The sequence below is a fragment of the Platichthys flesus genome, chromosome 6 (assembly GCF_949316205.1).
Source record: "Platichthys flesus chromosome 6, fPlaFle2.1, whole genome shotgun sequence".
Lineage (NCBI taxonomy): Eukaryota > Metazoa > Chordata > Actinopteri > Pleuronectiformes > Pleuronectidae > Platichthys > Platichthys flesus.
The window spans coordinates 10393096-10407785 of NC_084950.1; the positions used below are offsets into that span (position 1 = coordinate 10393096).

The 14690-nt window shown below is 46.8% G+C and overlaps 1 protein-coding gene across 1 annotated transcript; it reads right to left on the reverse strand.

Annotated features, from left to right (window-relative positions):
- Positions 1-478: 478 nt before the first annotated feature.
- Positions 479-13466, reverse strand: LOC133955047 (uncharacterized). Its single transcript, XM_062389689.1, has 3 exons — positions 12533-13466; positions 8689-11875; positions 479-7575 (listed from the first exon to the last, which is right to left on the reverse strand). The coding sequence occupies exons 1-3, from the start codon at positions 13332-13334 to the stop codon at positions 2052-2054; spliced, it is 9513 nt and encodes a 3170-aa protein (XP_062245673.1). The 5' UTR covers positions 13335-13466; the 3' UTR covers positions 479-2051.
- Between the last annotated feature and the right edge of the window lie 1224 nt (positions 13467-14690).

The following is a 14690-nucleotide window of genomic DNA, read 5'->3' on the forward strand; positions in this document are numbered from 1 at the left end:
CAAGTTATTTCATCAACTGCACTGTGGTTCTCCACAGCTCCACTGAATGTCTGCCGCGGTCTCTGGAGGACGGCGTTAGAATCAACACGCGGTTCCCTGGTTGTTTATCATGTGAACACAAACTTGTGACATGTTCTGGACGTACTTATGAGGCCTTAGAATTCAGTTACATCACATCACAAAAGGATATTAAGGCTGTGAGCAACTCGTGAAACATTATGGATCGAGATATTGTGTTATACAGCCGTTGCATGCATTTCAATATTTGGCCCTATATGTAAGAATATCTTTATATTCAGTTTGTGGTTCATGTATATTTGTACATATCTCGATTTAAGTACCTCTACCCCGCTAAGATAAATATAGTCTATTGTATTCCACTTTGCAGTTGAAGTTTCATTTCTTGACAAAAAAATAACCTGCTTCCCGTCTCCCCTCTTTTCTTGCCCCACCCCTTTCCCCAGGTCTCATGTTAATTCAGTGGATGACGTGAGAACACAACTTGTCATCTGTGCCCTGTGGGTTTCTACATGTGCGCTATGGCTTTTTATTCCTATGTGATGATGACAAGTGTTCACATAAGAATAGAAGCCATTTTACACGTGGGGGGAATGCGACCGACAGAAGTGAGAGCTCCCTGCCACCTGCTCAACTGTGTTTGTGATGACTGGAACATATGGCTGGATAAATGTAACTGTCTTGTGTTGAATGTTCCTCTGTAGTAAAGATGCATTTATGCTGATCTGAAGACGGAAAAAAATGAAGTCAGACTTTGTTGTGCGTGCACCTGTTTTTTGCCTCTAGGCACAAGCAGCTTCCACTGCTTCCAGTGTTTGATGCACGCGGTGACAGCTGCAGTCCGCAGGGATGGAAGTGGGAACATTTGCAAAAACATGTCATGAAGAAAAAAGAGGAAGAACAGAGCAAGGAGAGACCAATACAGATCTTTAATAACCAACTATAAAAGATGCACTTAGTGAACCACTTTACAACTTGCAAGAGGCACTGCATTTTCCTTTCTTCTCTGAATCTTTTTTGCACATTATTAAAATAAAACTTTGACATGAAGCATTACACCAAACAATCCTATACCTACAATATTGTACAATATAAGATACATACAGTATAAACAAGATAAAGCACCTTTGTTGTCTTAGTAAATACTATTCATAATCAAACAGTTGTCTGAGGAGTTGCAGACACACATGACTGAGTTTGTGGTTGATGTGTGGTATTATCAGTGCATGGGAAGAACTCTGAATACAGGGATTGGGACTGTGAAGTCCTTGAATGCACCTGAGTTCATCCAAAGAGCTTTAGGAAGATATCAGAAGCTTTTCCTTATTTCGTGTCTTAACAGTCTACATTTGAAGTATTGAATGGTTTACACAGTATCTTTAATAAACATTAGGGAACCAGTAAAATCATTGGGATGAAAGTACTGCAACTGCTACAGATCTCATGTTCCCTTCCGAGGACATTGGCGTTCACATTAAAAGTAAAAACACAACGTAGCACCAGGTAATGTTTATACAAAAGGGCTAAAATGATCACTGTTGATGCAGTACAGTAAAGTTAAAAAAATAATACAAAAGGAATATGTTGTAAGCATTTACGAAAGGTGAACAGACAAAAGTCCAGGTCAGTTATGACGTCATTTGCAAAAAAAAGACTTAAACTGATAAAAATCATATAATGAATGCAAAATGAACATGCATTTCTTAGAGGAACATATTTTACTGTATTTTCAAGTATTATTTTTTTTCTTTCCTTTAGGTAAATGAAATATAATCTCTGAAAAGGACAATATCCAACATAGGGGAAAGCAGTTTATGGATTTTCCCAAATAGCATATTCATTTTTGATCCAAAATTCATATCTGCCATTCGTCCTCACATTTGCATAATAACAATGTACAAATAAGACATAAAGTGACTATGTAAGTATTTAAAGATAGCATTTCACAGAAAATAGCTGTGCAATATCATTCACCATTATTCATTCGTCTTAAACATTTACAGTCTCTTGTTCACAGATCCCTCAAACCCCACTCAGTTAATCGTTTCTGACGTGTCCTTCCTTAAAGGAATCTTAAAGCTAGTGAGTTTTTGGCCAAACAGCTGGCTTAAGAGGTGGTTCTGGGACTCTGCTGTCCGGTAGGAATGGCTCTCCATCGACCTCACCCCCATCTTTGGCCTAGATTTGTTCAGAGAATTGTTCATGGGAACTGAAGACGCTTTAGAAATAGGGGGATGCAAAGAGCGCCCCAAAGGTCCCTTTTTGGTTTTATAATCCCCATTTAGAGGGTTCACAATGTCAACTTTCTTTGGCGTGCAGCTATCAAGCAAACTTCTTTTGGACTGCAGACCCAAGTTTGCAGTCTTGCACTTGGAAACTATTTTGTTGATCACAGCGTCGTCCCGCACGGACGACAACACGGTATAGTCGCTGGGTCCGTCTGTCTTCCGTTGCAGGGAGGGAATCGAGCACTTGCTTGGCCGGAATTTCTTTTTGGGCCGAGAGTCAACAACAAAGTTCTCCTGTGTGGTCGGGGAGGAAACCCTCTGAAGGCTGTGGGGGGATTTCATGTCCTTCCTCTTCTTCTGTGGTCTCAGAGACTCTTTATCCTCATTTGAGAAGGAGGTGTTGAGGGAGACCTTGGAGTGGAGGACAGGTGTTGATTCTGGTGCCTTGGTGCTGCTGTTTTTAGTGTTGTCGATGCTTTTGGCAGCTTTGTCTTTCGCCTGACAGCTGCCGTCTTGCTCAGCACCGTGAGAGCAAGTTTGCTGTCTGCTGTCATTACTGAACGTTTTTGAAGTGTGCTGCCACCGCTCATCATCCCTCTGCTGCTCCGTCACGTCAACAGCTAATTCATGCTTTGCATGTGTCTTTGAAATGATTTGATTGTCTCTTAAGCCGACAGGAGACTCCTCACCATGTGCAAACAAATAGTTGTTTCCTTCCACCTGGGCTTTGTCACCTCCAGCTGAGCTTTCCTTCCCTTTAATAATCACCTCCCCCACACCGCGGCTCTCTCTAGATGCTGACCATGAGGTCGTCTCTGCTCTAATGCAGACTGACTCATTCTCCTCTTTCACATCACATGGCTCAGTCATTGATTTTCCCTTGCCCTCTTTATCAGGAGTAGGCGAGGGAGTTGGGTCAACTTCCTCTTTCTTGGGTGAGGCCGACTCTGATGAACCCATGTGTATACACTTCTCCAGCTCCACAAGTAGCTCAGAGTAGTCCTCCACCATGTCCTCGGTCTTCACGTTGGAGCTGCTTGCGATGCTGTGGTATTCTTTTGTGTTGGTCTGTGTGGAGTCGTCGGCTGTGAAGGGTTTTGAGGACAGCGTCTCAGAGTCTTGATTTAAGTGCACTGAGCTTAAACTGCCAATTCCGCTGTCTGAGCTACTGTCTTGCAAACTGTCAGAGAGAATCCGTCTCTTCTTACTTGCAGGAGAAACACATTCATCTTCATTGGGTGCGGATGCTTTGACAGGTCTGAGAACACCTCGGAATTTGAAAATTGTATTACCCCCAGACAGGTGCTTTTCCATGTGACGATCAAACTGCTCCTTTTTGGAGAAGGTGTAGTTGCAGGTGCTGCAGATGAAGGACTTTTTAATCACATGCATGACATCGGCACAGAGCTCGCAGGTGTAGAGGGTGGTGTGCTTCGAATCGAGCTCCTCCGCCTCCTCGTGCGCTCTCTTCAGGTGCTCTTTAAGCGCCCGCGCCTCCTGATAGGTGACGGGACATTTATGACACAGGAAAATCTTCTCCAAGTTGTGAACCACTAAGTGCCTCTGGAGTTTGAAAGGCTTGGGGAACTGTTTCCCGCAGTGGTGGCAGTCTCTTGAGGGGTCTTTGCAGTTGGGATGCATCTCCACACTTTTAGATGTCTCCGTGTTGTGGAGGACCTCCAGATGGGTTAATGTGCTTTGCTTCCCGCCTGCTCCGCTGCTGCTTTTAGCTTTGTGAAGTTTGGGCTCAGCCCCCTCTGAAGGTTTCCCGTCTCCCATGGCGCGGCCAGCAGCAGCAGCAGCAGCAGCAGCAGCAGCACCAGCAGCTTTCTCCTGCACTTTACTGACTTTGCTGGAATCTCTCATAGCTTTGCTCGGGCGGTGCTGCATGATCGAGGTGATAAAGTTCTTCACGGCCGTCTCCTGCATGAAGCAGCCTGGCATGTCTAATATGGAACCTTGATTCTGACCCCTCCGGGCAAACTGGGTGGCATGTTCCCGCAAATGCTCATTGTACATCCACACATCTGATATCTCCTTCAAGCACATTCCACAGGTCCAGATCCCCGTCTTGTTCTTGGCGTGTTTCTCCGTCAGATGGTCTCTCAGTTGCTCGCGGGAGCTGAATTTGCGCTGAACACACATGTAGCAGGTCGGAGGTGGAGACGGGTTGTGGGATAACTTGTGAAAGTTCAGCTCCCCCAGGGTGAGGAACCAAGTGAAGCACACTTTACACTTGTACTGCTTTTCTTTGATCTTTATTCCACCATCTTGACGCTTCCGGCCTCGCCGCTCTACCACTTTCTTGGACTTTTCATTATCTCTTCTCTCCACGTCCACATTTGCAATATTTGGAGCCACCGAGATATCGGTGTTAGAGTCAAAGAACTGAACCTCAGGAAGCTGAAATGTGGTGTTGATGCTCTGGATGTCGATGCTGTGGAAGGGTTGGACATTCTCTGTGACACATGGCTCCGCAGGATATGGGGCAGCAGGAAGGGATGGGGGGCAAGGTGCTTGTGGAGCCTCTGGTTTACAGGTGCTGGGGTCAGGGGTCACGCGGAAGTCAGTGGACCCACTCCATTCTATCAAGGATTTATCAATGGTGCTCTCAAGTGGATTCAAGAGATTGTTGACAGGCCCTTTGACATTTTCAGGTGCATCCTTCTCCTCTCTTTGTTTAATGTCTGACAGCGGCTTGTCATCGGCTTTTAAAGAGCTTTTGTGGCACATATTCAACAAGATGGCATCATCAATAGATATCGTCTCGTACTCACACTGTTTTGTTTGATCTTCAGTGAATATCTGCTTTGACTGGTTTTCCACGAATCGATTTTTACTTTGCACCGAAGTCTCTGAAGGAGGATAATCCTGAGGCTGATCCGAGTCGGGCAGGAGCTTCTGTCTTTTGTTTCTTTTGCTGTAATCCCTCGTGCACTTTTTCCTTTTGGCCTCCTCATCTCTTGGGAACAGCTGCGAGAATGTGGTGTCGTCGTCGAGTAAGGCCTTCAGATCGCAGCTTAAGGCAGGGGAACTGAGGGGGGACGCATTCAGACAGGAGAGAGGATGTAACTCGTCTGATGGGACAGTTTTCTCGCATTTGATCTCGACTGCCACTTTCCTAAGAATCTCCTGGGCGAGGCTCTCGTCCGTTCCTCTCTGGTAACACATCTCCTCCACGGGACACGGAGTCTTTCTGGACTCATCACATTCGCTAATTATATATTTGTCTGCTCCTATGTCACTTTCCTCATTATTATCTGCACATACTTCGCCATTTGCCCCCTCTGTGACGCTCGTACATTTCATTTCCACCATATGAGTGACCGGATTTAGCTCTGCAGTTTCAGTAAGTGCATTTGTGTCTTTTGTTGGCGGTGGTGGTACATTATCAAAGCTAGAGCCTGAAGTGACGGGGAATTCCTCTGCTCCACCGACAGTTCCCTCATTGATTTCCACCTGCTCATCGGGAGATTTGCGGGGCAATTGAAGTGCAGCACTTTTGAATTCCGGAGTTATTGCTTGAAGTATGTCTGTTTTTAATATATTCAGGATCTCATCAGAGAAAGGGTCGGGCTTTATGTTTAGCTCGCTGTTCTTGTTCTTCCTGGCTTTGTTGTTCTTCCTGGCTTTTGTTGGCAGCAGAGAGTTCTGATGGCCTACTTCATCCACTGCCACCGCACTCGTCTTGGTTGCCATTTCCTCCCGGGCTGACTCAGTCTCTGATGCTTTAGATTTGAGAGTGTTATTTGTCTCAGACAGCCCATCTATTTTTGCAGAGTAACAGGTCCGTGAATCATCTTTATGTTCTTTCTCTGTAGTTTGGGACGATTCATAAATAAGCAAAGTCCCCCGTTGGTTAGATGTTTTCTGCAGGCCGATGTGTTTTTCAGCTCGGACCAAATGTTTCATGGCCTTATGTCTCTTTAACCCCGGCACCGTCCTGAAACACATGAAGCAGATTTCACAGAGCACTTTCCCCTGTTGAGTGTCGCTCTTGGTCTTTTTCTGCTGCGTTTCTCTGTGTACTTTGTGTGTTATTGAACACTGGCCAGTCTCTATTGTGGCATCCTTCTCTGCCGGGTCTGGTGGGAGAGGCATTTTTTCGTTTTCACAGATGATGAGTGGCTTAGGAGTGGGCGTACCATCTGAAATGTCTTTTCTGAGGAGTGCACTGTCCTCAGCCGAAGCCTTGTGAGAGTTTAAATTGACTGACTCATCCTCTCGCAGCATGTCCGCACGGATTTGCAGTTGCTCAATAGGTTCAGATGGATCAGGGCGAATCTCCGAGTCCTTTTCTAAATCACCAGCTGAGGAATTTGCACTGTTTGTTTCAGCTAGGAGACCCATTGAAAAACATGTGAATTTGATATGCTGCTGGAGGTCTAGCAACTCATCTGATCCATTCATTTCAGATGTGGTGTCTGTGTTCAGTTTCATTTCTGTTTCAGTTTTGTTGAAAATCAGTGCAGGGTTAACGCTCAAGTCACATGGTTCACAGTCATCTCTCTGCTTCATGTCTGCGTTGTCGTCAGGTTTGCCGGCTGGTGAAATTGGTATGTAGTTGTACTGGTTCAGGTGGGGAGGCTCATCTGCGATGCTGGTGTAGTTGAGGGGGCTGAGCTTGAACTCGTACATTGGATCTCGCTCCCTCTCCACCTCTGCTGTTCTGGTGGGACTGGTGGTTTCAGGGCTGGAGATTTGACTCTCTGTTATTCCGAGATCCAGGTGAGGAGGACTTATCAAAGAAAACTCCATCTCAGCTGTTGTGTTCAGTTGCTCCTCCTGGTTTAGAGCCACGTCTTTGTTTGAGGGCGATTTCCCATTTGGACTTGAGTCTTTCTCGACAGTCCCATTACTGCCTTCGATATGTGGCTGACATGAATCTTCCTCTAGCTCCAGTTTCTGCTCGGGTGTTTGAATAGAGGGTGATAAAAGAGGACTGCTTGATGGGGCAGCGTTCAGGAAAAGGCAGGGACTTTCCTCCATCTCCTCTCTGCACGGTGAGTTTTGGTGACTTGCCATGAAATCAATAGGAAGATGCTCTTTAATGTCCTGTACATGCAAAATCCCTTCTTGTATCTGAATAGTGTCGAAGGTAACACCTTCGTCGGCTTTCAAAGAGTCATTAAATGGAGCGGCTTCACAGGAAACACTGTCAATGAGGTCGTCGGCCTGTGAGAGGATCAACAGATTGTGTTGTCCCTCTAAAGACTGGGCTTCCTGGAAGGGCGAGCAGTGACTGGAGCTCCCCGTGTTGGCGTCCTCTACTAACGGACTGCAGGGCTGTTCCGTTATAACGATCTCCACTGACAAATCAGCTGCTGGACTTCCACCGCAAATTTGAGAAGGGCTACACATTTTGGGAGAAAGTCTGATCAAATGATCTTTTCCTGCTGTTTCAACTGAATCGACCAAATCCCCTGAATGCTCCACTTTGAATTCACCAGCATGTGATGTACTAAATTCTCCATGGTTAAAAATGGGGGAGGATTCTTGCAGATTAGCCAGGGTGTTAGGTAAAGCTGGCGATGAAGGATGGCTGCCAGTTTGACCAATGATTCCCTTCACTGCCTCTGCTGCCTCACAGCTAACCATAGTCAAGTGTTCTTGGCCATCACTTTTGTTTATAGATAAGTGATTCATGTTTATTTCTGCACCGCCCCTCCCACAGGAGTCCTGGTGAGGGCCTGGTGTCACCACACTCGAGCAGTGAGCAGACTCAATCAGATTCCTATTCTCAGCGACATCCTCCTCTGATGTGACTTTCGTCTCGCCCTCACCATCATTGCTTTCTGAGGGCGCACTTGGCTGTGATGAAATTGGCTTGTTTCCATCGACGGCGGGGTCAGTGCTGGTGGAGAGAGACGACTGTGACTCACTCAGAATGAATTCAATATCATCCTCCCGCTCATTGATATTTGGAAGTGATAATATATTCTTCGTCTCGGTAATTGCTTCCTTTTCGCTGTGATCTTCTCTCTCAACTGCATCAGCTGTCTGACTTTTAGTTTCTTGATGCTGTTGACTGGTGAGCGAGGTGACGTTCGGCTCCTTGTGTTCTGATATAATGGGTTCTTTTTTGAATATAGAGTCGGAAATCACTTCCAGGCTTTTCATGAGGTTTTCCGTGTATCTCTTCTGTTCTAAAATATCTTCCTTTGTTTCTAGCGGAGCCTGTGTTTCCTCACTTCTCTCCTGTGATTTCCCGTCATGGTGGAGCTGTGAGTTTTCAATATGTGAGGCTGTGGCGATCACATTCTTTGCATCATTGTCTTTTTCAGTAAAATGCGCCCTTGGTTCATTTTGACTTGACGTATGGGGACTGTGGTGTCCACCCATCAGTTCAAACTGGAATGGACTGGACCACGGGAGCCCGGGTTCGGTGAAAGGCTCAGAGGACATTCTGGTCATTGGTTCGTCCATCGTTTGCACAGTGCACCTCATATCCAGACCAGCAGGGTCACACTCCGACTCATCACTCAGACGTAAAGGTGAAAATTTGCTCATTTGCATCTGCTTGGGGACGTCCTGAGCGAGCAGTGGTGGACTTTCCAACTTTGTTGTTTGCAGCTGGGTTTCAAGCTCGTTCACTATTCTCTTTATCTCCAGCTCATCCTCCGATGCGCAGCTGTTGAGATTTGTGCTGTAGTCGATTATTTTTTCTGGCAGAGACAAAGGGACGTGATTGTAATCTGGTTTCTTTTCATTTGATTTCTCAGAGTTGTCTTTGTACTGAGATATCTCATCTGGCAGAACCGGGCTAACGATAAGGCTCCAGTCTCTTTGTTCCAGAAAGGGAGAGAAGGACGACACAAATTCTTCCTTTTTGTCGGAGGTGCTCTCTATTGAATGGAAACCCTCTTTCTGAATGGGCAGATCTGAGTAGATGCCACCGTCGAAGCCTGCCAGTTCCCCGAACATCGACGAGGTGTCGAACGAAAGTGGGGATTTCATGAGCCCCTGTTCCTGATCCAGAGGATAGGGCATGAGATGGAGCGTATCTTTCTGTATCAGCGGGGCCTGGCTTTCGGTGGGAGATAGACACACCTCATCCATCAGAGACGTGCATAGAGACACAGGCTTGTGCTCCTCTAGTTCGTTGCTTAAAGTGATCGCCTCTTTCACCATGCAGACACTCCGACTGGTACAGTCCGATAGCTCTAGCTGTGTTTTTTTAGCCCCCCCTTGGCCTTTACCGTTTGTGTATGCGTCATGATTGAAATCGGTTTCTTTGTTGATGATGGGAGATTGTGAATCAAAGTGGAGTTGCTTGTTATCCGTACTCTGCATTGCTTCTTCTTTGGGGCATGTGCCGTTGGCTCTGTGCAGAGTGTCTCTGTCTGAGCTGACTGATGCGCCGGCTTCTTTTGTATGAGACAACAGCTTCTCTCTGGATTTTGAATGGGAGATTCTGCTTCTTTCATAGTTTCTCATTGTGTCTTTTGCTTCGTGCAAGGATGACACCGGATTGGCATCGCCTGTGTTCGAGTGATGCTTTGGATTCGGTGGACTGTCTTTGTTTTCAGTAAGAACCCCTTTGTCAGCGTTATACTTCCTGACAGATTTAGTGAACGTTAGTGCTAGTGTGCTGGGGTCTTTACATAACTTCTGTGGGGAGGACCTATCGTAGGTTTTCTGCTCCGGAGAGTCTTTCTTTCTCATGTCCGTCTTCTTCTCACAGTCTGAGTCAGTGCGGTCAGTGCTTTTGGGGCTGTTGATGCTATCACTTGAAACACTCACAGATGTGCTGAGTTCACTGCTTGTCGATGACCGGCTTCCCCTTCTCCGGAGTCTCTGGTGAGAACCGTGTTTTTCAGGCGAGAGAGAAACTTCCTCGCTTTTTTTCACCTCAAAACACTCCTTTGACTCGTGCCTCCACGCCGCCTGGTCCCTCTCGCTCCGTGCTCGCCATTTGCACTCTTTGCTGTACGTGTATTTGCAGCGGCTGCTTTGATTCAGTCGACCTTGGCTTGCTATCTTCACAGGCTCACATTCGTCCTCTGAGTCTGAGACATAGTCGTATTCTCCAAACCCAGGGTTCTGTACAGTGGGAGTCAGTCTCTCCATCACCAAGGATAACTGCAGATTTTTGGTGCCTTTAACATGAAGCTTATTGAGCTTATTTTTCTGCTGAACTATTTTGTGGATGAGTTCTTTGCTCCAGGTGCCGCCTCCAGAGCTTTTCCTCTTGCTGTCTTTCATTGCAGCCCTTGAGTTTGGAGATGTAGAGACCAGTGAGGGCTTTGACCCTCGCAGTGTGGAGCCGTCCTGAAAGCTTTTCCCACCACACCGTTCGGACAACTTGCTGGATAAGAGGAATCTGTGTGCGCTTGCATTTTCATCCTCCCTCTTGCACAGCTTTGTCGCCTCTTTCACTTTGCTATCTTGTTCCCTCCTCGTCTCCCTCGAGGCGATTCTTGCATTTTTATGAGAGGCTTCTTTTTCTATGTTAATCTTCTCATCTTGTTCCAAATTCAGAGATATTTTCTCAAGTTTGCTCTCTGTGTACTGTTTACCTGTCTCGGTGCTTTCAACATCAGAGTCGTAAAAACACTTTCCCTGTGTGAAAGGCCTGTCATCATCTGCTGCTTGTTTATTATTGCTCTCAATGACCAGGGACTCTTTGGTTTTCAGACATTGCTTGTGCGATGTAGCTTTGACGGTGGTGAGCTCGTCATCAGCGAATGCATCGATGAAGCTGCTGTCTATCTCTGCATTGTCTGACTGATAGCCCAGTCCATTCAAGGCCTCTGTGATTAGGCTGTCTAATTTGGCGTCCTCAATTTCCAAGTCAGGGAGAGGGACAGGGATGTTGCTTGGGCCAGAGAACAGGTTCAGTTTCATGGGATCATCTTTACTGTCTCCTTTGGTTTCACTGTCAGACATCAGCTCTCCATTTTTATTGAGGCCCAACAGGGATAGGTGAAGGTCGGACGGGCACCTGGTCATTGAAACATTCGACACGGACGACACTGCTTTAGATGGTTCTGCGTGAAACTTCCTGCTGTCCTCCATCTTTGATATGTCTTTGAGGTCATTTTGTGCAAACGTGTGTTGAGCACAGTATTGCTTATGGCCGAGAAACGAAGCCAGGTTATTGAAATTCTGATCACACTGCTTGCACGTCAGAAGCACGTCTAACTGGTCGAGATTGGCTGTGGCTAATGAGGTGGCTAACAGCTGATGTGCGGAGTACGGCGGTGGAGGCTGGTGATGCTCCACACCAAAACTGTCCATGTAACCTTTGTTTCTGTCCAAAGCCGTCTTTTGGTGTGTGCTATTTTGCATGTAGCTCATCAAGTCATCTTTGGCTCGGTCTGGTGCGTACGTGAGGTTTCGTGACGCATCCGAATGAAACTGGTGGTGGTGAGGGCTCAGGTGATCGGATGGTAGCTGAGTCTTTGTTTGGTGCTGGTGGTAAAATGTGTGCGGCGGTGCAGACTTTAACATTTGAGTGTCCTCTGAACTGATGTTTACAGGGCTGTTTGATGCCGGGGAGAGGGAGGAGCAGGTACTAGATGCGTGGTTCTGAACTGGGGAGGGCAATGGGGATTCATAAGGCGACACCATCATAAGTCCCATAGGCGGGACCTGTAGTGGTGGATAGCTGTAGTTCCTTGACGCCACTGGAATAGACTGGTTGAGTCCAAAGTATACAGCCTTATTTTTTGACTCGCATACTTGTGCGTGGCTCATCCCTTCTTTGAAAGTTGAGACTGTGTTATGTTTCACAGTCTCCTGTCTCTGGTTTGAAAACCCATCGCTGGTCCTGCTGGTTTTCAGGACACTGTTATTATGTGATTTACTGTCATCATGCCAGTCGGATGGGGAAACAATGTAGGCTAATTTTTGATTGCTTATTTGCCGAGTTAACTCGACTCTCCTTTGGCTTGGCATGGCAGGGGTGGGCCGTATCTGCTGCCAGGGCATTCTGCTAGTCTTAGATGAATTTGGCCTTTGGTCAAGACCTGGCTGCTCCTGGAACTGAAACTTATCGTTCATGTCAGAATACTGAATTGAGTTTTGATCAGCTGGTGAATATGTCTTACTTGGACCTTCCCAGGAGTGTGGTATCCTATTAAGTACCTTATTATTAATGTTCTTATCAAAGGTCATTGAGCCTGTGTGAATGCTATTGACCGGGGGGCTGTTAAATGTTTTGCTGGAAAACCGCATTTGTGAGCCCTGGCCTTGTTGTGAAATATTTCTTGTGTGGTGCACAGTTCCTTGTATGAATGTTCTCTTGTTGGCAGCTGTGTCTTTAGGGTGGCAGCTCCTCTTACTCCCCGAGGTGATTGTTGCATCTCTGTTGTCTGCCTGTCCGTTAGTTTCTATGCTCTCAGGCAACAATGTCTTCCCCTGCTCTGTCTGCTGTGAGCTGGAGCCAGAGCTGTCACTGCTGGCTGAGTCCTCACTCATATTCCTCGGACACTGGATGGAGGACGCTACCCCTTGAATATAATGTGACGGTGGGGAGTGAGAATAAGAGCTTCCATCCTCCGACTGCTGCTCATTACTGAACTGATTGCCGTTCGGAGCACCGTTTTCTCCTTCTCCGGCTGTAAAGGAAAATGAGTTGTGGGTCACATGAACTGAACCTATGGAGGAGTCTGCAAAGTCTTGTGATTGAGAGTTCTGTTCACAGGAAAAAGAGTCAGAGGTCGCTTCTTCCAAGAAATTATATCCATATTGAAAAGGACCCGGCACGAAGGCACCTGCTTTGTTGGCTTCTGAAAGGGCAGTGGATTTTTGTGAAGAAACCCCATAGGTAGCACCATTAAAAGTCCGTTCAGGGGACTGCCATGTATTAGAGCCACTCAGATGAAAGTCTGCCAGCAGTAGCTGACTGCCAGGCTGCGTGCTGCTGTTCTCCATCGAGGCAGACTGCTGCTGCTGCTGCTGAGACACAGGTGGGTGCGGGAGGGAGGAAGTTGCACTTGAGGAGACCAGTGCCTTTGAGGTATAACTTGGGGAGGTGAGGTTAGAGGAGGCCTCCTGGAAGCAGCGGCTGTAGTTGAGCTCTTCTTGTTGTAGTTCGGCCTCTCTCTCTGGTATACTGGGGACGTGGAATCTGTAGCTGCCCATGAGCGGGCCACGACTGGTCTCCAACTTCTTGGGTGGCGCAACCTTCTGCTGTGGGTAGGCGATGCCGATGGGGTTGTTGGAGCGAGGATTTGTAATGCTAAGTCGGTACAGCTGTTGCGGATTGCCACGCTCTGCCTTCCCCGACCGCTTCCCCTTCTCTCGGCTGCGGCCCTTTCCGCTCGGGGACTGGGGGCTGACTTTACCACTTGACCAAGTCCTGTCAGTGGTAAATTTGGATCTCTTCTGCAGTGACCTGAAGTCAATCTTCCCTGCTTGCTGTGGCCGTATGACAGCCTCTCTCTGCTGAGGACAGTCCCTTCCCTTCTCTAGTTTTTCAACTTTGGCCCCTATGCCGCTGGCTCTGGCCTCAGTGCCGGTGTTTGAAAAGTGCTCTGAAGACTCCTTTGTGGTTTTGTCTCTATGTTCCAGTGCCTTCCCCTCATCCTGCAGTTTGGACTCAGCGTCCAGCTCTTTGACAGCGTGCAATCGCTGAGTCTCTCCTGCCATGGTGCACAATGCGTGCTGTGAAGGCCTGGTCCTCAGAAGTGCTGTCTGGGAGACAGGGGCATCGTCCTCTGGGTTGTATGAATCAGTAAATGTCCAGGGGCGGGACCTGCAGGGACAGGACTGCTTGCTGCAGGCTCATCTCTGCACCCTCATTGTGTACCACGGATCTGGCACAGGAGCAAGCACCTGGAGAAAAAAGAGAGTCGAGACGATCAGATGACAAGATTCAAATGAGATAAAATCTTTGCATGTTGGAATCTATTATTCCTACATGCAAACAAAGCATCAAGCACCTTCATGAAAGTATAATCAATAATATATAAGCTAAAATGTGTCAAAAGGCACAGTCTTACACAATTACAGGTTAAAAGATTCATTAAATATAATGGAAGCATCTTCTTTCATAAAAAAGACGAGGTACCATTACTATAGTCTCTTACTCTCCGCCAGCAGGGAGCACTATTGCATCATTACACAGAGGACAAAGATCAGCATAATCAATAGGGAATTTTCCAAATATGGCCAAACTCAAACTCAAAGGCTTGGAGAAACCACTAACACTTTACTTTCTGAAAACAAGTCACTTTTAACAAAACAAATTTGGTTCCATATGAGTGTTGGGTAAGTGTTTCTGCTTTGCAGCTGTAGATTCCTTGTCAAAATTAGTTTTCCCTGAAGTTTCAAAATGATGGAGCTCACTCCAGTTACTGACGATGAGAAAAAAACTACAGTGCATGGATCCAGAGAGTGCTGCCAGTAAATGAATCACAGACTCCTTAAGAGCAGGGACACAATGCCACAGTGTTCTATTGCTACACAGTGCTGCAGGTTTAGATCATGGAGGAATAT

Coding starts and splice junctions, on each gene's coding strand:
- LOC133955047 (XM_062389689.1), bottom strand. CDS start 13,334: ATGGGCAGCTACAGATTCCACGTCCCCAGTATACCAGAGAGAGAGGCC. Junction 11,876..12,532: donor TGCAACAATCACCTCGGGGA/GTAAGAGGAGCT, acceptor AGTCTATTCCAG/TGGCGTCAAGGAACTACAGC. Junction 7,576..8,688: donor CCTGCTGGTCTGGATATGAG/GTGCACTGTGCA, acceptor TTGCGGTGGAAG/TCCAGCAGCTGATTTGTCAG.